Source organism: Salvelinus alpinus, chromosome 3 (assembly GCF_045679555.1).
Source record: "Salvelinus alpinus chromosome 3, SLU_Salpinus.1, whole genome shotgun sequence".
In the NCBI taxonomy this organism is placed as follows: Eukaryota; Metazoa; Chordata; class Actinopteri; order Salmoniformes; family Salmonidae; genus Salvelinus; species Salvelinus alpinus.
Window position 1 is genome coordinate 61,177,408 of NC_092088.1, and position 25,947 is coordinate 61,203,354.

General features: G+C 43.2%; 1 protein-coding gene across 4 annotated transcripts in view; it reads left to right on the top strand.

Moving 5' to 3' along the window:
* LOC139571083 (E3 ubiquitin-protein ligase MARCHF8-like) overlaps positions 1–25,947 on the top strand; it is a 124,068-nt gene that overhangs the window by 13,719 nt on the left and 84,402 nt on the right. For all 4 annotated transcript variants that reach the window (XM_071393615.1, XM_071393614.1, XM_071393616.1 and 1 more), the window contains exon 2: positions 16,373–16,562. In XM_071393615.1, the coding sequence (XP_071249716.1) occupies positions 16,467–16,562 (96 nt within the window). In that variant the 5' untranslated portion in view covers positions 16,373–16,466. The remainder of the gene's footprint in view (positions 1–16,372; positions 16,563–25,947) is intronic.

A 25,947-nucleotide genomic window follows, 5' to 3' on the forward strand; every position in this document is an offset into this window, starting at 1 on the left:
GCCCAGAACAGAGCAGAATGTCTGGCCCTTACATACAGTTGAAGTTGGAAGTTAACATACACCTTAGCCAAATACATTTAAACTCAGTTTTTCACAATTCCTGACATTTAATCCTAGTAAAAATTCCCTGTCTCAGGTCAGTTAGGATCACCAATTTATTTTAAGAATGTGAAATGTCAGAATAATAGTAGAGAGAATGATTTTTATTTCAGCTTTTATTTCTTTCATCACATTCCTAGTGGGTCAGAAGTTTACATACACTCAATTAGTATTTGGTAGCATTGCCTTTAAATTGTTTAACATGGGTCAAACGTTTCGGGTAGCCTTCCACAAACTTCCCACAATAAGTTGGGTGAATTTTGGCCCATTCCTCCTGACAGGGCTGGTGTAACTGAGTCAGGTTTGTAGCCCTCCTTGCTCGCACACGCTTTTTCAATTCTTCCCACAAATTTTCTATAGGATTGAGGTCAGGGCTTTGTGATAGCCACTCCAATACCTTGACTTTGTTGTCCTTAAGCCATTTTGCCACAACTTTGGAAGTATGCTTGGGGTCATTGTCCATTTGGAAGACCCATTTGCGACCAAGCTTTAACTTCCTGACTGATGTCTTGAGATGTTGCTTCAATATATCCACATCATTTTCCTCCTCATGATGTCATCTATTTTGTGAAGTGCACCAGTCCCTCCTGCAGCAAAGCACCCCCACAACATGATGCTGCCACCCCTGTGCTTCACGGTTGGGATGGTGTTCTTCGGCTTGCAAGCCTCCCCCTTTTTCCTCCAAACATAACGATGGTCATTATGGCCAAACAGTTCTATTTTTGTTTCATCAGACCAGAGGACATTTCTCCAAAAAGTACGATCTTTGTCCCCATGTGCAGTTGCAAACCGTAGTCTGGCTTTTTTATGGTGGTTTTGGAGCAGTGGCTTCTTCCTTGCTGAGCGGCCTTTCAGGTTATGTCAATATAGGACTTGTTTTACTGTGGATATAGATACTTTTGTACCGGTTTCCTCCAGCATCTTCACAAGGTCCTTTGCTATTGTTGTGGGATTGATTTGCACTTTTCGACACCAAAGTACGTTCATCGCTAGGAGACAGAATGCGTCTCCTTCCTGAGCGGTGTGACGGCTGCGTGGTCCCATGGTGTTTATACTTGCGTACTATTGTTTGTACAGATGAACGTGGTACCTTCAGGCATTTGGAAATTGCTCCCAAGAATGAACCAGACTTGTGGAGGTCTGATATCTTGGCTGATATCTTTTGATTTCCCCATGATGTCAAGCAAAGAGGCACTGAGTTTGAAGGTAGGCCCTGCAATACATCCACAGGTACACCTCCAATTGACTCAAATGATGACAATTAGCCTATCAGAAGCTTCTAAAGCCATGAAATCATTTTCTGGAATTTTCCAAGCTGTTTAAAGGCACAGTCAACTTAGTGTATGTAAACTTCTGACCCACTGGAATTGTGATACAGTGAATTATAAGTGTAATAATCTGTCTGTAAACAACTGTTGGAAAAATTACTTGTGTCATACACGAAGTAGATGTCCTATCCGACTTGCCAAAACTAAAGTTTGTTAACAAGAAATGTGTAGAGTGGTTGAAAAATGAGTTTTAATGACTCCAACCTAAGTGTATGTTAACTTCCGACTTCAACTGTATACCTGGAGAGCCAGCATTGATAATATGCATGTCAATGTGTTTCAATTTGTGGGGAGTAGTGGACAAGTGCACACTTCAGGATGAAGGAGAGAATATTGGGATGAACCTGTGTCTTCACTGTGATGCTAATCATGATGTCACTGCACTATGATCAGACTGAGGTGGCAGCATTTACTATGAGTATTTATCTCCTCTAAAACAGCATCCATCTCGGCCTCCCGGGTGACGCAGTGGTCTAGGGCACTGCATCGCAGCGCTAGCTGCGCCACCAGAGACTCTGGGTTCGCGCCCAGGCTCTGACGCAGCCGGCCGCAACCGGGAGGTCCGTGGGGCGACGCACAATCGGCCTAGCGTCGTCCGGGTTAGGGAGGGTTTGGCCGGTAGGGATATCCTTGTCTCATCGCGCACCAGCGACTCCTGTGGCGGGCCGGGCGCAGTGCGCGCTAACCAAGGGAGCCGGGTGCACGGTGTTTCCTCCGACACATTGGTGCGGCTGGCTTCCGGGTTGGAGGCGCGCTGTGTTAAGAAGCAGTGCGGCTTGGTTGGGTTGTGTTTCGGAGGACGCATGGCTTTCGACCTTCGTCTCTCCCGAGCCCGTACGGGAGTTGTAGCGATGAGACAAGATAGTAATTACTAGCAAATGGATACCAAGAAAATTGGGGAGAAAAGGGGGTAAAATTAAAATAAATTAAATAAATAAATAAACAGCATCCATCTCATATACACTAGAAACTTTTGAACGATAGTGTACATTCAAAGAAAGAACAATTGTGTTGTTGGACAAACAAAGCCTTCGGTAGATGAAACAACGATGAGTCATAATCACATATGATCAGTCTCTCTCATGCTCTTTCTCGGTCTTACTCTGTCTCTCTTTCTCTGTCTCTCTGTCAGTCTTTTTCTAGCCCAGCAAATGAAGTATTCTCTTTGTAACATATTGAAGTATTCTCTTTTAAACATATCTGCTCTTTCCAAGTATTGTTACATTGTTACAGCAATTTTGTAAATGTAGAAAGAATGTGATAGTATTTCATCAGATGAGTGAAAACTCACGTAGCTTTCAGTATGCAGTATGACGGTGAGGAAGCAAAGCTAGCCAACAGAAATACACACGCACACACAAATACTCTCGCTCTCTCTTCTTTGTTTCTGATAGGTGTGAATGTCATTTCATCAAGCCAAGTCACCCACCATCTCAGATTGTTCTGAAATCGTTTCTGTAGTTATAAACCAACAAAAGTAGCATTCCTGAAACATTATTTTGTTGAAATATAATTTGATATCGGAGAAATTAAGCTAATTGATTGCACCCAAATTGGCCATTTTAATTTATAGGGTAAAAATAAAATCTTCAATAAATATAGTACCTAACATCTGATTTGGACCATAATTCTTCCTAACAATGGGTAATCCAATATAATGATCAAAAGCCACTCACGGACACCCCACGCCAATCCCACCCCAACAACCAGTATACAGAATCAGTTCTATATGTTTGACAGGTAATATTGCGCTGCTGTTTGAAGTATTGCTACTTCAGTACTTTTAATACATTCCCTGTGAATCTGGTCAGTGTTTTCCTTAAGCACATAGAGTAGCCAGCCAAATAGAAAAAGTAGCCAGCTAGGAATCCCCGGACCGTGCCCGCTGGGTTAAGAATTTATTTATTGCCAAACGAGCTCCATTTTGGTGGCCTCTGGTACATTCTAATGCCTTGATTCCATCTGAAATAAACAGCCAAATTATTAAATACTTTATTGAGTTTACCTCTCAGATTTGAAAAATGTGTTGTATTGTGTTTACAATTTAAATACATGAGAATGTATGAATTCAGTGTATTGCTAGTTTTGGGGATATCGTCTAGGCCTACACTACCAGTCAAAAGTTTTAGAACACCTACACATTCAAGGGTTTTTCTTTGTTTACTATTTTCTCATTGTAGAATAATAGTGAAGTCATCAAAACTATGAAATAACACATATGGAATCGTGTAGTAACCAAAAAAGTGTTAAATAAATCAAAATGTATTTTAAATGTGAGATTCTTCAAAGTAGCCACCCTTTGCCTTGATGACAGCTGTGCACACTCTTGTTATCCTGTCAACCAGCTTCACCTGGTAGCACGCGCTCCAGCAGGTATATTTCACTGGTCATCCCCAAAGCCAACACTTCCTTTGGCCGCCTTTCCTTCCAGTTCTCTGCTGCCTATGACTGAAACGAATTACAAAAATCACTGAAGCTGGAGTCTTATCTACCTCTCTAACTTTAAGCATCAGCTGTCAGAGCAGCTTACCTGTACCTGCCCACAGCCAACCTGTAAATAGCACACCCAACTACCTCATCCCCATATTGTTATTTATCCTCTTGCTCTTTTGCGCCCCAGTATCTCTACTTGAACAGCTATTACTCCAGTGTTAACGCTAAATTGTAATTATTTTGCCTCTATGGCCTATTTTATTGCCTTACCTCCCTGCTCTTCTACATTTGCACACACTGTACATAGGTTTTTCTATTGTGTTATTGACTGTATGTTTGTTTATGTGTAACTCTGTGTTGTTTTTGTCGCACTGCTTTGCTTTATCTTGGCCAGGTCGCAGTTGTAAATGATAACTTGTTCTCAACTGGCCTACCTGGTTAAATAAAGTTAAATACATTTTCAAAAACCTGGAATGCTTTTCCAACGGTCTTGACGGAGTTCCCACATATGCTGAGCACTTGTTGACTGCTTTTCCTTCACTCTGCAGTCTGACTCACCTCAAACCATCTCAATTTAGTTGAGGTTGGGGGATTCTGGAGGCCAGGTCATCTGATGTAGCTCTCCATCACTCTCCTTCTTGGTCAAATAGCCCTTACACAGCCTGGAGGTGTGTTGTGTCATTGTCCTGTTGAAAAACAAATGATAGTCCCACTAAGCCCAAACCAGATGGGAGGGCGTATTGCTGCAGAATGCTGTGGTAGCCATGCTGGTTAAGTGTGCCTTGAATTCTAAATAAATCACTGACAGTGTCACCAGTAAAGCACCCCCACAACATATCACCTCCTCCATGCTTTACGGTGGGAACCACACATGTGGAGATCATCCGTTAACCCACACCTCATCTCACAAAGACATCGGTTGGAACCAAAAATCTCCAATTTGGACTCCAGACCAAAGGACACATTTCCACCGGTTTAATGTCCATTGCTCATGTTTCTTGGCCCAAGCAAATCTCTTCTTCTTATTGGTGTCCTTTAGTAGTGGTTTCTTTGCAGCAATTCGACCATGGTCTGATTCACACAGTCTCTTCTGAACAGTTGATGTTAAGATGTCTGTTACTTGAACTCTGTGAAGCATTTATTTGGGCTTAACCCCCTTTTTCTCCCTCAGTTTCGTGGTATCCAATTGTTAGTAGTTACTGTCTTGTCTCATCGCTGCAACTCCCGTACGGACTCAGGAGAGGTGAAGGTCGAGAGCTATGCGTCCTCCGAAACACAACACCACAACCAAGCCGCAGTGCTTCTTAACACAACGCGCATCCAACCCGGAAGCCAGTCGCACCAATGTGTCAGGGGAAACACCGTACACCTAGCGACCTGGTCAGCGTGCACTGCGCCCGGCCCGCCACAGGAGTCACTAGTGCTCGGTGAGACAAGGATATCCCTGCCGGCCAAACCCTCCCTAACCCGGACGACGCAAGGCCAATTGTGCGCTGCCCCATGGACCTCCTGGTCACGGCCGGCTGCGACAGAGCCTGGGCTCGAACCCAGAGTCTCTGGTGGCACAGCTGGCCTTAGACCACTGCGCCACCCGGGAGGCCTGGGCTGCAATTTCTGAGGCTGGTAACTCTAATGAACTTATCCTCTGCAGCAGAGGTAACTCTGGGTCTTCCATTCCTGTGGCAGTCCTCATGAGAGCCAGTTTCATCATAGCGCTTGATGGTTTTTGCGACTGCACTTGTAGAAACTTTCAAAGTTCTTAATTCTCCGTATTGACTGACCTTCATGTCTTAAAGTAATGATGGACTGTCGTTTCTCTTTGCTTATTTGACCTGTTCTTGCCATAAAATGGGCTTGGTCTTTTACCAAATAGGGCTATCTTCTGTATACCCCCCTACCTTGTCGCAACAAAACTGATTGGCTCAAACGCATTAAGAAGGAAAGAAATTCCACAAATTCACTTTTAACAAGGCACACCTGTTAATTGAAATGCATTCCAGGTGACTGGTTGAGAGAATACCAAGAGTGTGCAAAACTGTCAAGGCAAAGGGTGGCTACTTTTGAATAATCTAAAATCTAAAATGTATTTTGATTTGTTTAACACTGTTTTTGGTTACTACATGATTCCATATATGTTATTTCATAGTTTTGATGTCTTCACTATTATTCTACAATGTAGAAAATAGTAAAAATAAAGAAAAACCTTTGAATGAGTAGGTGTTCTAAAACTTTTGACCAGTAGTGTATATGATCAGGACTATTTTCTTAGTAAGAGAATATTAAATCTTTTGAAAATATTTATTGAACCTGTTTTCTCTTGAGACTAAAGTATTTTACTGCAAGATATCAATTGCCACAATTGTTTGTTCTTCAAATAATGGATTTTATTCAAACAGAAAAAATTAAGTAAATAGCCCAAATTATATTGAAAAAAATTAATTAAAGATTACATTTAAAATCAAACAAATTGTGTGATGGGGACTTTTTCAAATGGAAAAATGTGTCTCTAAAGTAAACAGAACAGATGGTCAGTTAAGTTCTGGGTCCATACGTGTTAAGAGAAGAGATAGAATGACATCAGTTCAATTAGTGAAAGAATTTCAACAAGCGTTTGCAACTCTTTGTGAATTTCAGTATGCTATTTATTTAAAAAAAAAATACTTGTTTAACAACTGACCCACAGATTTCTTTTTAAAGAATCTTGTAAGAGTCTGCTGACTTCCACAGACTTCAAGATTCCTTTTAATAGGCATTTTCTCAGCTATCTGCAATATGATTGAAGAATGAACAGGTGTTAAACATGGCCTTTGCTACACAGAAAGCAGCAGTTGACTACTCCATTGTCAACACTTTGATTAAATCACTATCTTTAAAAATACCATATAAGTATCATTAGCTTTTAAAATGTTGTATCATATTTTGGACCCTAGTGAGGCTATCGAGCCATTAGCCTACCGATTGTTCCTGCAGTGAGGAGCATTCATCTTTTTTTTTTCACCATCCTCAATTCGTCGGGGCATGGACTCTACAAGGTGTCGAAAGCGTTCCACAGGAATGCTGGCCCATGTTGACTCCAATGCTTCCCACAGTCTGAGAAACAAGGTCGATGAAGTCAATAACTTGCTTGTAACAGATGACATTCATGTTTTGAAACTCACTTAGATAATACCTTTGATGATACAGTGGTAGCATGGTTATAACATTTTACAGAAAAGACAGAAATGCCAACTGGGGCGGTGTTGTGGTCTATATATTTAGAACCACGTGCCTGTAAAGCTTAGAGACGATCTAATGTTTAATATTGTTGAAGTAAAATGGCTACAGGTTCATCTTCCTCACCTAAAGCCCATTCTTGTGGGAAGCTGCTGGATAATATGTGTGATATCTGGATAATATGTGTGAAATGCTTGATAATGTATGTGATATCAACAGAGAAGTATATTTTCTGGGTGATTTTAAATATTGACTGGCTCTCATCAAGCTGCACACTCAAGAAAAATACTTCCAACTGTAACCAGTTCCTCCAACCTGGTTCAGGTGGTCAGTCAACCTACCAGGGTATTTACAAACAGCACAGGAATGAAATCATCAACCTGTATTGATCACATCTTTACTAATGCTGCAGAAATTTGCTTTAAAGCAGTATCCAAATCCATAGGATGTAGTGATCACAATATAATAGCCATATCTAGGAAAACCAAAGTTCCAAAGGATGGGCCTAATATAGTGTATAAGAGGTCATACAAGACATTTTGTAGGGATTCATATGTTGATGATGTGAAGTATATTTGCTGGTCTGTGGTGTGTAATGAGGAGCATCCAGACGCTGCACTTGACATATTTATGAAATTACTTATTCCAGTTAATAATAAGCACGCACCCATTAAGAAAATTACTGTAAAAACTGTTAAATCCCATTGGATTGATGAGGAATTGAAAAATTGTATGTTTGAGGGATGAGACAAAAGGTATGGCAAATAAGTCTGGCAGCCCAACTGATTGGCAAACGTACTGCAAATTAAGAAATCATGTGATTAAGCTAAATAAAAATAAACTATACTATGAAACAAAGATGAATGATAGTAAAAATATTTGGAGCACCTGTTGGGGGAAAAAAACTACTCGAAGCCATCATTCATTGAATCAGATGGCTCATTTATCGCAAAACCCACTGATATTGCCAACTATTTTAATTACTTTTTCATTGGCATGATAAACAAACTTAGGGATGACATGCCAGCAAACAAATGCTGACACTACACATCCAAGTATATCTGACCAAATTATGAAAGACAAGAATTGTACTTTTGAATTCTGTAAAGTCAGTGTGGAAGAGGTGAAAAAATGTATTGTTGTCTATCAATAATGACAAGCCACCAGGGTCTGACAATCTGGATGGAAAATTACTGAGGATAATAGCGGACGATATTTCCACATCTTCAATTTAATCCTACTAGAAATTGTGTTCCCTCAGGCCTGAAGGGAAGCTAAAGTCATTCCGCTACCCAAGAATAGTAACGCCCCCTTTACTGGTTCAAATAGCCGACCAATCAGCCTGTTACCAACCCTTAGTAAACTTTTGGGAAAAAATTGTGTTTGACCAGATTGAAACCTTTATTTAACTAGGTAAGTCAGTTAAGAACAAATTCTTATTTACATCGTCGGCCTACCCCGGCCAAACTCGGACGACGCTGGGCCAATTGTGCGCCACAAAGAGGGACTTGGGAAAATTGCAGGTGGCTCAGAACAGGGCAGCACGGCTGGCCCTTAAAAGTACACAGAGAGCTAACATTAATGACATGCATGTAAAGCTCTCATGGCTAAAAGTGGAAGAGAGATTGACTTCCTCATTACTTGTTTTTGTAAAAGGTGTTGACAAGCTGAATGTGCCAAGCTGTCTGTTTAAAATACTAGCACACAGCTCGGACACCCATGCATACCCCACAAGACATGCCACCAGAGGTCTCTTCACATACGCACTATACACACACGTACACATGGATTTTGCATTGTATATATGTGGTAGTGGAGTATGGGCCTGAGGGCACACACTTAGTGTGTTATGAATTCTGTAATGAATGTATTATAATATTTTCTTTATTGTTTAACTGCCTTAATTTTGTCAGACCCCAGGAAGAGTAGCGGCTACCTTGGTTCTTGACACACTCAAACCGGTGTGCCTGGCATGTACTACCATACCCCGTTAAAGGCACTTAAATATTTTGTCTTGCCCATTCACACTCTGAATGGCACACATACGCAATCCATGTCTCAATTGTCTCAAGGCAAAAAAATACTTATTTAGCCTGTTTCCTCCCCTTAATTTACACTGATTTGAAGTGGATTTAACAAGTGACATCAATACGGGACTATTATTTTCATCATGAGCAAAAGGTATTGGTTTCCTACCAAAGTTGCAAAGAAAATGTTGTGAAACATTGTAACAAACACAAGAGACCAGCAAAATGGATAAAAGGGTGTGGTGGCAGTAGCAGGAACAGCGGCATCTAGTGGGCAACATATGGTACGTTCACACTAATTTACGGTAAATAATGCAAGTGACTTCAATGGTAGATTTTTCTGAACGGGAAAAAAACATCACCAGATTCACAGGGAATTCATTACAAAGGATGAAGAATCAATACTCCAAGCAGCGGCTCCATACTACTTGTTAAACATAGATAACTGATACTGTATACTGGTTGTTGAGGGTGGAATCTGCGTGGAGGGGTCTTTGGGTGGCTATTGATAATTCTGTTGGATTCCCCATGTCTTACTCATTCAGCTTAGCTTAATTTCTCAGAGATCAAATTATATTTCAACAAGGTAATGTTTCAGGAATGCTAATCTTAAATGTTTCTAACAACAGAAACAATTTCTTTATTGTGCATTTTGAGGTGGAATGACTCAGGCCTGTAATGCAATGGATGTAATACAGTCCGGTATTAGTGTTGTCCTGGTTTACCTTCTGTCTTCTAACTCAATCTAACCATGCCCTGCTCTGAACTGCACTATGTCTGCCTCTCTACTGTTCCCTACAGTAACTCAATCTATCCCTGCTGTGCTCTGTGCTCCACTATGTCTGTCTATCAGCCTCCATAGGGAGAATGAATATTGATGCTCTGGAATAGCTTCTCTCTCTCTGTGGAGGATGTCAGACCTTGCTGTGCCTGCAGTGTAAAGAACTCTGTGGTGGTTGGAATGTAGGCTGTTTGCAAAGCCCCTCTGAAGCACACAACAGAGATAGGAGCTAGGCGGTGGCTGATGGCACTAGGTAGTTGGTTGCATTTTTATATAGCGCTTTTGACAAAGCCTCAAAGCACTTCACATTAGGCCTATATGGGGATAACTCATCCCATTCCACAGCTGACATTTTGTGCCAGAACACTTACCACACATGGTGGCTGAGCTGAATGGTATTGGTACGCAATGAAACTGGAAACAGTTGACAACCCCGATATATCACCTTGGCAGAAGTGCCGGCTCAGCTGGAATGGATCGGGAGTATTATCTCTTTTTGATGATGTACTGTACCTTACCATTCTCTGGTTGATGATGTACTGTACCTTACCATTCTCTGGTTGATGATGTACTGTACCTTACCATTCTCTGGTTGATGATGTACTGTACCTTACCATTCTCTGGTTGATGATGTACTGTACCTTACCATTCTCTGGTTGATGATGTACTGTACCTTACCATTCTCTGGTTGATGATGTACTGTACCTTACCATTCTCTGGTTGATGATGTACTGTACCTTACCATTCTCTGGTTGATGATGTACTGTACCTTACCATTCTCTGGTTGATGATGTCATTACGGCCATTATGGTCCTTCAAGGGCTCAGGCTGCCTGTTTTGTCGCCCTGAAGTAGCAGTTCCCGCTTTACACAGGAGGCCTTTTCATTCGTCATGGATGTGTAGATTTATACAGCAGTTCTGTTTTGAAAGATAATTTCACGGGTGGACGCTTAATTTATGTATCATGTAGGTGTACATTTGATTTAACATACCTTTTATCCAGGTTGGCTCATTAAAATACATTTGAAATAGATGTAATACATTTTTCACAACAGATCTGGAGACTTGATAAACAGCATAGTACTGTCTTTGAATTTAAATCCATAAGGGAAAGATTTATTCAAGACCTTGCTCATGGCTGCAATGAAATCACTGTTGACTGGAACTACCAGAGCTAGAGCTTTATACAGGTTCCATTCTTACAGGCCTCTACGGAGAAACATTCCCATTATAATGAAAGTACAAGGGCCTGCAGCAGAGAAAGAACTGGGTTGTATACACCGAGGCCAGGTTTAGATCTCACAGGTGGAAAGGTTGCGTCAATGTTTGTAATCAGTTTATCAATGGTTTCGTAAAAACAATTCACCTCAGCAGAATAATCAGTTAGAATTTTCTGACTGTTTTCCCACAGACCATTTTAGTTCAATTTTTCCCAGACACAGACAGTAGATGTGGGATGTTCGGAAAGCATAACACGCACGCACACACAACGGGACTTTATGAAGAGTGTAAACAGAGGTGGTATTCAGTTATTGTCACAACCAGCCTGTATTGCCTTTTGATGAAAGTTTGTTATCTGAAGATATTCTGGACTGAACTGTGTGTCCCTTCACACAGTTCAGTTTGTGTTTGACCATCAATAAGGTTTACAGGCTGACACACGTGTCCAATACCAGTCGGTGGTATCATTGGAAACTTATAATGAAAGATGTGTGATTGTTATTACTGTACTCCAATATATACCTGTGTCTATTATGATATTATAAAAATGTATCTGTAAGGTTCGTTGACTCCAGTGAGCTAACGATTAGTGAGATAACACACTCTTTATTCATTTATTAATTCTGTTGTTGTGGATATGATGAGGGGAGAGGAGGGAGAGAGAGTTTTGAGGCTATAAAATGTTTATTTACATTGTTTACAACATTGGAGTAAAACAAGCTTATATTTTAGGTTCTGATTGGGTCTGACAGTTGAACGAACTCATGAGGCATTTATAACTTATATTCTTTAAGAATCAATGGGTTAGTGGTGCGGTCAGCTGTTTTTCCACCCGCACCCGCCTGCAATTGCTAATAACTCATCCACAACCGCACAACCTATATGTGAAAAAGAGAAAATATGAGGCCTGCACCAGGTCCTAACCCGCTAATATAGAAAATGCGCTGTAGGCTACAGTTCGAGATGGCAGAAATATTTTTTGTCAGGGGGTGCAGGATTTCTTTGGGCCTGATTTAGATACTTTTGGTCATGTAGTGTATGTGGACACCTGCTCGTCGAACATCTCATTACAAAATCATGGGCATTAATATGGAGTTGGTCCCCCCTTTTCTGCTATAACAGCCTCCACTCTTCTGGGAGGACTTTCCCCTAGATGTTGGAACATTGCTGCGGAGACTTGCTTACATTCAGCCACAAGAGCATTAGTGAGGTCGGGCACTGATGTTGGCCGATTAGGTCTGGCCTCGCAGTGGGCGTTCCAATTCATCCCAAAGGTGTTAGACAGGGTTGAGGTCATGGCTCTGTGTAGGCCAGTCATGTTCTTCCACACCGATCTCGACAAACCATTTCTGTATGGACCTCGCTTTGTGCACGGGGCATCATTGTCATGCTGAAACAGGAAAAGGCCTTCCCCAAACCTTCGTCACAAAATTGGAAGCACAGAATCGTCTTGAATGTCATTGTATGCTGTAGCGTTAAGATTTCCCTTCACTGGAACTAAAGGGACTAGCCCGAACCATAAAAAATGGCCCCAGACCATTATTCCTCCTCCACTAAATTTTACAGTTGGTACTATGCATTGGGGCAGGTAGCATTTTCCTGGCATCCGCCAAACCCAGATTCGTCCGTCGGACTGCCAGATGGTGAAGCATGATTCATCACTCCAGAGAACGCGTTTCCACTGCTCCAGAGTCCAATGGCGGCGAACTTGTCAATCACTTATTAAAAACTCGCAGCAAGACACAACCCACTGTGCAAAAACTGACTGAATCAATGTGGAAAATTGATTGTATTTGCAAAAAGTCCTCAACGTAAGGAAATAGTTTTTTTCACCAAACCTTTAACCTAAATCCAATGACATGGTGACAGCTCAACCAAATGTAAAAAGAAACGAAATAAAATAAAATTTTATTGGTCATATACACATACATATTTTGGGGCGGCAGGTAGCCTACTGGTTAGAGCGTTGGGCCAGTAACCGAAAGGTTGCTAGATCGAATCCCTGAGCTGACAAGGTAAACATCTGTCATTCTGCCTCTGAACAAGGCAAGGTCGTCATTGTAAATAAGAATTTGTTCTAAACTGACTTGCCTAATAAAAATAAATATGAAATGTTAAATGAAGATATACATGTGTTTAGGAGATGTAATTGCGGGTGTAGCTAAATCCTTGCGCTTCTAGCTCCGACAGTGCAATAATATCTAACAATTCCACAACATATACCCAATACACACAAATCTAGTAAAGGAATGGAATTAAGAATATAAAAATAGATGGACGATGGGTAAATTATGAGATGAGATGGGTAAATTATTAAAGGTTCTAGTGTTCTATTTATTAAAGTGGCCAGTGATTTTAAGTCTATGTATATAGACAGCAGCCTTTATGTGCTAGTGATGGCTATTTAACAGTCTGATGGTCTTGAGACAGAAGCTATTTTTCCGTCTCTCTGTCTCAGCTTTGATTCACCTGTACTGACCTTACCTTCTGGATAATAGCGGGGTGAACAGGCAGTGGCTCGGGTGGTTGTTGTCCTTGATGATCCTTTTGTCATTTCTGTGACATTGGGTGCTGTCGGTGTCCTGGAGGGCAGGTAGTTTGTTGGGCAGACCGGTGATGCGTTGGGCAGACCGCACTACCCTCTGGAGAGTCGTGTGGTTGCGGGCGGTGCATTGGCTGTATCAAGCGCTGATACAGCCCGACAGGATGCTCTCGATTGTGCATCTGTAAAAGTTTGTGAGGATTTTAGGTGTTGCGCCTTCTTCACCACACTGTCTGTCTGAGTTGACCATTTTTGGTCAGTTTGTCCGTGATGTGTACGCCGAGGAACTTGAAGCTTTCCACCTTCTCCACTACGGTCCCGTCGATGTGGATGGGGGGGGTGCTCCCTCTGCTGTTTCCTGAAGTCCACGATCATCTCCTTTGTTTTGTTGACATGGAGTGAGAGGTTGTTTTCTTGGCACCACACTCCCTGAGCCCTCACCTCCTCCCTGTAGGCTGTCTCATCATTGTTGGTAATCAAGCCTACTACTGTTGTCATCCGCAAACTTGATGATTGAGTTGGATGCGTGCTTGGCCACGCAGTCATGGGTGAACAGGGAGTACAGGAGGGGACTGAGCATGCACCCTTGTGGGGCCCCAGTGTTGAGGATCAGCGGGGTGGAGGTGTGGTTTCCTACCTTCACCACCTGGGGTGAAATGACGTCTGTGCCAAGTGGGAATGGTGTATGAATCATTAGACTCAAGCAGTGTGGGTGACTGTGCGTGCTGACAGAAATCAGAGCCCACTCGCACTCTCTTTTGTGTGTTTCAGCATGTTATTGTAAAACCGAACAAGCCTCCAGTCATAATGACCTCTGTAGCTGGTGCCATGGCAACAAGGTTAATTTCTGACCGATCAGACCTTTTCAGGAAGTTATTGATTGGCCAGATGGTTACCGAAACAGTGATGGCCCAGACATATACAGTATCATTGATTGTCCAGAATGTAAATGTAACCCACATGGAGTTGAAATATTTAGTACAATCTCTATTTTAGGCCCCACCTACAGGCCTAAAGATTAGTTTAGAACCAGGCTTACTTCTGTAAAGGCTTCAGTCCTCTGCTTGTTCAGTTGGCTATATTGGTGAAGTAATAGCTACAGTATATTGATTAAGGCCTGTTCTTTTGCAGATAATTCAAATTGTATGAGTACATTATCTTTCTAGCAGATTCTGTTCAACTATAAATTGTTATCTAGTGATAAGCAAGCGATATGTGAAGTAGGGCTAGGGCCAACACGTGTGTGTATATCTCATAATGCTGCTGGGGTCTACAGCGGTCCAAACAGAGGTGAAACAAAATGGCAGTACTGCCTACAAACACATGACCTTGTCCCTGTATCTGCATAAAGCCTGGCTTTGTGTGTGTGTGTTAGTGTGTGTGTGTGTGTGTGTAGGATGGTGAAGGCTGGGTCAGTGTCCATGTAGCACTAGTGTGTAGGGGAAACAGTGGTTTGTGCAGACATTTCTCTGGACTCACTGTCTCACACTGGAGATAAGCTCATAAGCAATTGCATGTTGGAGGTCTCTCTTTCACTGTCTATCTTTTTCTTTCTCTCTATCCCTCTCCATCTCTCCACCCTCCTTCACTCTGCCCCATCTCTCTTTCTCTGTCCCCCTCTCTCCTGCTCTCCTTCTCTCTCATTACATAATGGAAAGCCTTTCCTTAATGGAAAGCCCTGGTATGTAATTCATCTGTCTGTGATGGTATCAGGTCCCCTTGATAGTCTCCCTGTGTCTTGTCCTCACTGTCTATAATGTCCCTGGGATCTGAGGGAGAGATTACCAGAAACCCCTATAGTCCCCTGAGATATCCCTAACCTTTACTGAGAGAGAACCCACCCCTACTTCCAGACAGCACTAGATTAGTGATGCATCAATACCCCTCATCCTCACCATCTTCCTGTCTTCTACCTCTTCCCTCCCTCCCTGTTGTTGTGTTATCATGGTGCTGCACTTTGTGACAACTACTGTTGTCAAAAGGGGTATATAAAATACATTTGATTTGATTGACCGTGGTTCAGCCTTCACAGCACAAGGCAATGTTTATTGAACTTACAGAAGGCAGAAAATGTTATCCCAAACTAAATATTATTATTTGTGTTTACCCTTTATTTAATTTGGCAAGTTAGTTAAGAACAAATTCTTATTATAAGTGTTGATATTAGTTGGTAGGGGTCTTGAATTCAACATTATTGTGTTTTGATGTTTTTATAATACCTTTTAAGACTTTTTCTGGGTGATGTTTAGTGCTCATGGGTCCTTTAACATGGAAATGACCTCTGTGGTGGACATTGTTATATACATATCGTTCTATTTGTCGTCATCGCATCAATTCAGGCAATTTATCGCAATATAGATTTTTGTCCGTATCACCCAGCTCTAATTCAGACCTTTGTCAATGTGGACAGTCAGTGTGTTATGTTCTATTCAGACCGTGGTTCATTCTCTCCCTCTCGATCAATGTGCTATTATTCTATTTTCAGACAATAGTTTTTATAGACTTCACAGCATGGGCTGTTCCGACTCTTTTCTCTGTCAATGTGTTATCATCACTCTGATTAGCCACCCACAGTTCCAGAACCAGACCAGTCATACTGTTGGAGGAAAGAAAAGAAAATGTCTACAAAAAATAAATGCATATCTTGTGAAAATAAATGTGAGTAGTGTTATTTATGTGCTGTATGTCTAAACCTGTATCTCCTCTTTCTACTTATTCTCCTCTCCAGAGCAGTGTAGCCTGGGAGTAGCGATTCAGCCCGTCATGCCAGCGAGACAGGAAGTGTGTGTGTGAGCCCGACCAGTCCGGTGGGCTGCGCGGGGATGAACATGCCACTGCACCAGATCTCTGTCATCCCCCGTGATGTCACTTCCTCCCGGGTCAGCGGCAGTGGAAAGTCCAAGGACAAGGACAAACAGGTAGGGTCAAAGATCATGGTCTTCTAGTGGGGTGTTTTGGAGGGGGACACCGTTTGGTATGACATGCTTTTTGGCAGGATGACACACTTTCTTAAACAGACTAATGGCAAGATCCATTGTGGCCCACACCTTGTCATGTTTTAATACCGGTTTGGTGTAGCTGTGATTCCAGGAACTCCACGAAGACAGATTGGGGTGTGTGCGTGTGTGTGAGTAGAGAACAGATCACAGTAAAGTCCCCACTGCTAAGCTGAAGTGGTTTAATATGGAGAAGCTTTCAGTTTGTGGACGGTTTTGTGCTACTATGCTGAGTTGGACAATCACAGTAGGATGTGTGTAGTGTGTTGCTTGCCATTTTGTGGACGGTACTACGCAGCGCACAGACCCCCTCGCTCACTCAACTTTATGGAGATACATTGAGTTTTCTTGTAGGCCTTTTTTTGCGGGGAAACTGTGAAGCCAGCTGTGGAGCCTATTTCCTGTTTCTGTTTATGAGTCTTTTATTGAAGAATGTGAAGAATTTTGTGTCTGTTAGCTGCTTTTCATTAAATCAAGCATAGCTGTTCTTTATATGGCCTAAAATACATGTGTTCATATGGGCAGAAATGATCTACAGGCTATAGCATACTGAATTTTGTTCAGTAATGAAAATAAAACATTTTAATGCAGAAAAAATGGATCTGGTAAAAAGCCAACATTTGGAGGTTTCAATAAAAATAAATACTCTGTCACATGACTATAGAAATGGAAACATTGTGATTTTAGAGACACAAAGTAACAATAGCCTATGATTAAAGGGTTAGTCTATAATGGGCTCTCACTATCATTATCATTATTCACATCGTTCCAATTCAATCAGCTTTGGTATTGACATCAGTGAGCAGGCTTTCAGAGAGAGGAGAGACACATGGGTAGGCCTACCTACTGAAAGCAAAAATTATAATGAAATTCAGACCACAGAAATCCAATGTTTATATAAAATACCTGCCTTTTACCCTACATTTAACAGTCTAATAAGTCAATTTAATATAGGAAAACATCACAAAATCCATTTGGCCTGTGTCGTTTCATTGAGTCTCATTATGATATGGAAAACGTAGCCTATTTCAAAACAACAGAATACCATATTTTGAGTTTACTGTATAGGCCATTATATAAAATATTAATCCGAGGTACAACTTTAAGGCAAAGACATCTTTTAAAACTTTTTTGATATTCATGTCTTTATAATTTGAATGAAAATGTAGTCTATTTTGTTTTGAAATCACTAACGTTATTTGTCCATCTCTCCAATTTGTTCCCACTTTCAATCAATAAATATGCATGAGAAATTCACAAGACTATAACATTGGAATGTTGTAAAGTGCCACCCAACCCTGGCTTGAGGACACTTCGGTGAAGCCATTGAATAAAATGCATTACAAGAAAATAAAGCTCTTTTGCTTTTGAACCTGTTTAAAAATGCTATAGGCCAACATTTTTACCCTGTATAGTTTGGACTATCCTTTTCGTAACGTATGAGACATTCTAGAAAAACCTTGCGTGCTATCACAACAGCTGTTCACTTTACTGTCATTCTGGAAATAATTTTCTGAATCAGATGATGATTTGTTGAAACGGGGTTCAAGTTCGATGTCTAATTTCACAGATAAATGCTTACTATATTGATAGGCAAACAACACTGCCATTAATACAAGGATCGAAAAGTGTTTTATTTCAGCACGATTTTGGACAAGTAAAATGTTTTAGAATGTATTGACATTTTACATTTCCATGAGGCCCAAAATACAGATCTAGTTTTAGGAGGTCATACTTAAATGTAAAATAATAATATGCACACAAACTAAAGAAAACTATTTTACATGCTTAACGGAGTCGGTGCAGCCAGCTGGTTTCTTCACGCATCGCGCCGACAGAAACAAACATCTTTCTGGTAAAAAGAGGGGCGGGGGGGTATGCCTTATGATTAACGAGACGTGGTGTGATCATAACAACATACAGGAACTCAAGTCATTCTGTTCACCTGATTTAGAATTCCTCACAATCAAATGTCGCCCGCATTATCTACCAAGGGAATTCTCTTAGATTATAATCACAGCCGTATATATTCCCCCCCAAGCAGACACATCGATGGCCCTGAACGAACTTTATCTGACTTTATGTAAACTGGAAACCACACACCCTGAGGCTGCATTCATCGTAGCTGGGGATTTTAACAAGGCTAATCTGAAAACAAAACTCCCTAAATTCTATCAGCATATCGATTGTGCTACCAGGGCTGGTAAAACCTTGGATCATTGTTATACTAACTTCCGCGACGCATATAAGGCCCTCCCCCGCCCTCCTTTCGGAAAAGCTAACCACGACTCCATTTTGTTGCTTCCAGCCTACAAACAGAAACTAAAACAGCAAGCTCCCGCGCTCAGGTCTGTTCAACGCTGGTCCGACCAATCTGATTCCACGCTTCAAGACTGCTTCGATCACGTGGATTGGGATATGTTCCGCATTGCGTCCAACAACAACATTGACGAATACGCTGATTCGGTGAGCGAGTTCATTAGAAAGTGCATTGACGATGTCGTACCCACAGCAACGATTAAAACATTCCCAAACCAGAAACCGTGGATTGATGGCAGCATTCGCGTGAAACTGAAAGCGCGAACCACTGCTTTTAATCGGGGCAAGGTGACCGGAAACATGACCGAATACAAACAGTGTAGTTATTCCCTCCGCAAGGCAATCAAACAAGCTAAGTGCCAGTATAGAGACAAAGTAGAGTCGCAATTCAACAGCTCAGACACAAGAGGTATGTGGCAGGGTCTACAGTCAATCACGGATTACAAAAAGAAAACCAGCCCCGTCGCGGACCAGGATGTCTTGCTCCAAGACAGACTAAATAACTTTTTTGCTCGCTTTGAGGACAATACAGTGCCACTGACACGGCCCGCTACCAAAACCTGCGGGTTCTCCTTCACTGCAGCCGAGTTGAGTAAAACATTTAAACGTGTTAACTCTCGCAAGGCTGCAGGCCCAGACGGCATTCCTAGCCGCGTCCTCAGAGCATGCGCAGACCAGCTGGCTGGTGTGTTTAAGGACATATTCAACCAATCCTTATCCCAGTCTGCTGTTCCCACATGCTTCAAGAGGGCCACCATTGTTCCTGTTCCCAAGAAAGCTAAGGTAACTGAGCTAAACGACTACCGCCCCGTAGCACTCACTTCCGTCATCATGAAGTGCTTTGAGAGACTAGTCAAGGACCATATCACCTCCACCCTACCTGACACCCTAGACCCACTCCAATTTGCTTACCGACCCAATAGGTCCACAGACGACGCAATCGCAACCACACTGCACACTGCCCTAACCCATCTGGACAAGAGGAATACCTATGTGAGAATGCTGTTCATCGACTACAGCTCAGCATTTAACACCATAGTACCCTCAAACTCGTCATCAAGCTCGAGACCATGGGTCTCGACCCCGCCCTGTGCAACTGGGTCCTGGACTTCCTGACGGGCCGCCCCCAGGTGGTGAGGGTTGGAAACAACATCTCCACACCGCTGATCCTCAACACTGGGGCCCCACAAGGGTGCGTTCTGAGCCCTCTCCTGTACTCCCTGTTCACCCACGACTGCGTGGCCATGCACGCCTCCAACTCAATCATCAAGTTTGCGGACGACACTACAGTGGTAGGCTTGATTACCAACAACGACGAGACGGCCTACAGGGAGGAGGTGAGGGCCCTCGGAGTGTGGTGTCAGGAAAATAACCTCACACTCAACGTCAACAAAACAAAGGAGATGATTGTGGACTTCAGGAAACAGCAGAGGGAGCACCCCCCTATCCACATCGACGGGACAGTAGTGGAGAAGGTGGAACGTTTTAAGTTCCTCGGTGTACACATCACGGACAAACTGAATTGGTCCACCCACACAGACAGCGTTGTGAAGAAGGCGCAACAGCGCCTCTTCAACCTCAGGAGGCTGAAGAAATTCGGCTTGTCACCAAAAGCACTCACAAACTTCTACAGATGCACAATCGAGAGCATCCTGTCGGGCTGTATCACCGCCTGGTACGGCAACTGCTCCGCCCACAACCGTAAGGCTCTCCAGAGGGTAGTGAGGTCTGCACATCGCATCACCGGGGGCAAACTACCTGCCCTCCAGGACACCTACACCACCCAATGTCACAGGAAGGCCATAAAGATCATCAAGGACAACAACCACCCGAGCCACTGCCTGTTCACCCCGCTATCATCCAGAAGGCGAGATCAGTACAGGTGCATCAAAACAGAAGCTGTTTTTCAGTCTCTCGGTCCCTATCTCAAGGCCATCAGACTGTTAAACAGCCACCACTAACATTTAGTGGCCGCTGCCAACATACTGACTCAACTCCAGCCACTATAATAATGGGAATTGATGGAAATTTATGTAAAAATGTATCACTAGCCACTTTAAACAATGCCACTTAATATAATGTTTACATACCCTACATTACTCATCTCATATGTATATACTGTACTCTATATCATCTACTGCATCTTACCATCTTTATGTAATACATGTATCACTAGCCACTTTAAACTATGCCACTTTATGTTTATATACCCTACATTACTCATCTCATATGTATAGACTGTACTCTATACCATCTACTGCATCTTGCCTATGCCGTTCTGTACCATCACTCATTCATATATCTTTATGTACATATTCTTTATCCCTTTACACTTGTGTGTATAAGGTAGTAGTTGTGGAATTGTTAGGTTAGATTACTTGTTGGTTATTACTGCATTGTCGGAACTATAAGCACAAGCATTTCGCTACACTCACATTAACATCTGCTATAACCATGTGTATGTGACAAATAAAATTTTATTTTATTTTATTTGAAATATTATCCTGGTGAATGAAGGCTACACCTACAGATGGGAACGACAGCCACAAATAAGTTATTCTGGAAGTGCACCGAATATGATGCTTTCAAATGCCGTGGTCGCATAACCCTCACTGATGGGGTTATTTCCAAGTTATATGGAGAACACAACGATATCCCAGACAATGCTCTGAAAGGTGATGAATGGCCTGAAGGAGAGAAGCCTGAAGACCCAGGAAGAAACTGACCAAGTTGTGACTGACTTTGAGCCAGCTGCTTTTAAAGCCTTCATGAAGGTGCTTCCTGGGACTCACAACTGGGGTTGCTTCTTTCACATGAAACAGGCCATTTGGGGAAAAATACAAATGCTTCCCATAGTGCGACAAAAATACTTGAACAGCACCGACTACGCCCAAGAGATCAGGAAGCTTGGTGTGTTCGCATTCGTCCCACCCTTTCAATGACTCCAAATCCCTATGTATGAGACCAGACCACTAAGCACATTCTTGGACAATTTGTTTATGAACTTGTTTCTATAGCACTGCGTTGTCATGTGGCATACTCCTATTTTGTTGTATTTTTAGGTTATTTGAAATAAATGTTTTAGGCGCACTTATTTTTAAACCTATTATTTTTGCCTAGCTTTTTCGTTGATAAACAAATGTTTTATAGTGAATGGTTGGTGTTAATGGATGGTGTAAAAACTAGATTAAACGAAAATACATTTATATACAATATTCAATATTCTGCAATATTCAATATTCTTCATTTATTTATTTAACACATTTATTTTAGTCCATAATTGAACCAATTTCTGTAGCCTAGACATACACACACATACACTACACCCAAAGTATGTGGACACCTGCTCGTTAAACATCTCTTTCCAAAATCATGGGCATTAATATGGAGTTGGTCCCCCTTTGCTGCTATAACAGCCTCCACTCTTCTGGGAAGGCTTTCCACTAGATGTTGGAACACTGCTGCGGGGACTTGCTTACAAGAACATTAGTGAGGTCGGGGACTCGCAGTAGGCGTTCTAATTCATCCCAAAGGTGTTTGATGGGTTGAGGTCAGGGCTCTGTGCAGGCCAGTCAAGTTCTTCCACGCCGATCTCAACAAACCATTTATGTATGGACCTCGCTTTGTGCACGGGAGCATTGTCATGCTGAAACAGGAAAGGGCCTTCTCCAAACTGTTACCACGAAGTTGGAAGCACAGAATCGTCTTGAATGTTGTATGCTGTAGTGTTAAGATTTCCCTTCACTGAAACTAAGGAGCTTAGCCCGAACCATTAAAAAAACTGCCCCAGACCATTATTCCTCCTCCAACAAACTTTACATTTGGCACTATGCATTTGGGCAGGTAGCGTTCTCCTGGCATCCGCCAAACTCAGATTAGTCCGTCGGACTGCCAGATGGTGAAGAGTGATTCATCACTCCAGAGAACGCGGCGGCGAGCTTTACACCATTCCAGCCGATGCTTGACATTGCACGGGTTGCGTGCGGCTGCTCGGCCATGGAAACCCATTTCATGAAGCTCCCGACGAACAGTTCTTGTGCTGACGTTACTTCCAGAGGCAGTTTGGAACTCCGTAGTGAGTGTTGCAACCGAGGACAGATATTTTTACGCGCTTCAGTACTCGGAAGTCCCGTTCTGTGAGCTTGTGTGGCCTACCACTTCGCGGCTGAGCCGTTGTTGCTCTTAGACGTTTCCACTTAACAATAGCTGCACTTACAGTTGAGTGGGGCAGCTCTAGCAGGGAAGAAATTTGATGAACTGACTTGTTTGAAAGGTGGCATCCTATGACTGTGCCACGTTGAAAGTCACTGAGCTCTTCAGTATTGGCCATTCTACTGACAATGTTTCTCTATGGAGATTACATGGCTGTGTGCTCGATTTTCTACACCTGTCAGCAACGGGTGTGGCTGAAATAGCTGAATCCACTAATTTGAACGGGTGTCCAAATACTTTTGTATTATATAGTGTTCTTGTGCGTCTGCCTGTGTCTGTGTGTATAGAGGCTCCACTGTTAAGCTGAAGTGGTTTAATACGGAGAAGCTTTCAGTTTGTAGTCGTTTTCGTGCTACTATGCTGAGCCATAAGGTCACACGGGAGGATGAGTGTGTGTATGTCTCTCTTTTATCTCTCTTTTTACGAAGGCTGCCCGATCTGCGGCTCCTTTTCCTGGGTCTTTTCTATGTGTGTGTTTGTTTGTGTGTGTGTGAAAGGCTGGCAGTAGTGGTCAGCTGTAGATCTGCTAAACAAAGCGTTGTGCTGTCAACATGTCTTTCTGTCTGTCTGTTTGGTCTCTGTCTTCTTACCAACAAAACACTCAATAACACGGTCTATTGTTTATCAGGGTCTGAATACCTCAGCATGTCAACACAGGTGTTCACAAGAGCCCACTAAACCTGTACATATGGTGGACTTGACATAGCCTGATTTAGCTGCAGACACTTTCAGATTGAAGAGTCCATAATAGTTTGTGAATTAAGATGGCTGCAGTCATTCAGTAAGTTACGTACTATATCCATGCTTTGTCTGCATCCTTGACAGAGGATATGCTCTAATTGGCCTACTTCTCTCTGTTGTTCTGTTATTTGCTAACATCCCTCTGCTCTGCACCAATCCCTCTCTCCCTGCGGCTAAGATCCGTTTATTCCTCTCAGGGATGGAGGGATAAATGGAGGTGATTCCTCTCCTCCCTCTGGATCCATCGGAGGAGTGGAGGAGAGGGGGATGGAGCGGAGTGGAGGAGAGGGGGATGGAGCGGAGGAGTGGAGGAGAGGGGGATGGAGCGGAGGAGTGGAGGAGAGGGGGATGGAGCGGAGGAGTGGAGGAGAGGGGGATGGAGCGGAGGAGTGGAGGAGAGGGGGATGGAGCGGAGGAGTGGAGGAGAGGGGGATGGAGCGGAGGAGTGGAGGAGAGGGGGATGGAGCGGAGGAGTGGAGGAGAGGGGGATGTGGAGGAGAGGGGGATGGAGCGGAGGAGTGGAGGAGAGGGGGATGGAGCGGAGGAGTGGAGGAGAGGGGGATGGAGCGGAGGAGTGGAGGAGAGGGGGATGGAGCGGAGGAGTGGAGGAGAGGGGGATGGAGCGGAGGAGTGGAGGAGAGGGGGATGGAGCGGAGGAGTGGAGGAGAGGGGGATGGAGTGGAGGAGAGGGGGATGGAGCAGAGGAGTGGAGGAGAGGGGGATGGAGCGGAGGAGAGGAGGAGAGGGGGATGGAGCGGAGGAGTGGAGGAGAGGGGGATGGAGCGGAGGAGTGGAGGAGAGGGGGATGGAGTGGAGGAGAGGGGGATGGAGTGGAGGAGAGGGGGATGGAGTGGAGGAGAGGGGGATGGAGCGGAGGAGTGGAGGAGAGGGGGATGGAGCGGAGGAGTGGAGGAGAGGGGGATGGAGCGGAGGAGAGAAATAGCTATTGCTTACCCTGCATTCTGATTAGCGGAAGTGTGTGTGTTTGTTTGTGTTTGAGTGTGGTTGCGCCTGCCGTTTAGTCAGAGTGCAGCCCATCTGTCCGAAACAGACACACCTCGTCTTTTAGTGCCTCCAAAAAAAAGAGAAGGGGGGAGAGAGGGAGCATTTGCCTCTATTTAGAACTCTGTGTTAGTCAGCTGCTTCCTCAGAAAGAAACTCTCAACGCTTTTCAAATGCTCAATAAATCATTTATTCTCAGTCTCTCTTATCTATTTCTTTTTAAAACACACACAGACACACACACATACACACAGACTCTCTCTCACATATCTGAGTAAATCCACTGTGTTAACACTGTATCCATATGAAATTGTGTTTGGGAAAAATATGCCTCTGAAACAAATTGAAGCAACACATTGTGAGACACAAAGTTATACAGTTAGGTTGCATTCCAAATGCCACCCTATTCCCTCCCATAGGGCTCTGGTGAAAAGTACTGCACTATATAAAGAACAAGGTGCCATTTGGGACACAGACAAAATGCTTACGTATGTGCCCTTCCCAACAATGCAGAGAGAGAGCGTGATCACACAGTTGTTCGGAACAGCTGGTGCTCTCATGCATAGTTCAGTGTTGCTTGCCTCGACACGAGCATAGAAGACATTTAGCTGGTGTGGTAGGCTCGTGTCACTAGTCAGCTCGCGGCTGGGTTTCCCTTCCTAAGATCGAATCGTACTACACCGGCTCCGACGCTCGTCGGATGTGGCAGGGCTTGCAAACTATTACAGACTACAAAGGGAAGCACAGCTGAGAGCTGCCCAGTGACACGAGCCTACCAGACAAGCTAAATAACTCATATGCTCACTTCGAGACAAGTAACACTGAAACATGCATGAGAGCATCAGCTGTTCCGGATGACTGTATAATCAGGCTCTCCGCAACCGATGTGAGTAAGACCTTCAAACAGGTCAACATTCACAAGGCCGCAGAGCCAGACGGATTAACAGGACGTGTACTCCGAGCATGCGCCGACCAACTGGCAAGTGTCTTCACTGACATTTTCAACCTCTCCCTGTCCGAGTCTGTAATACCA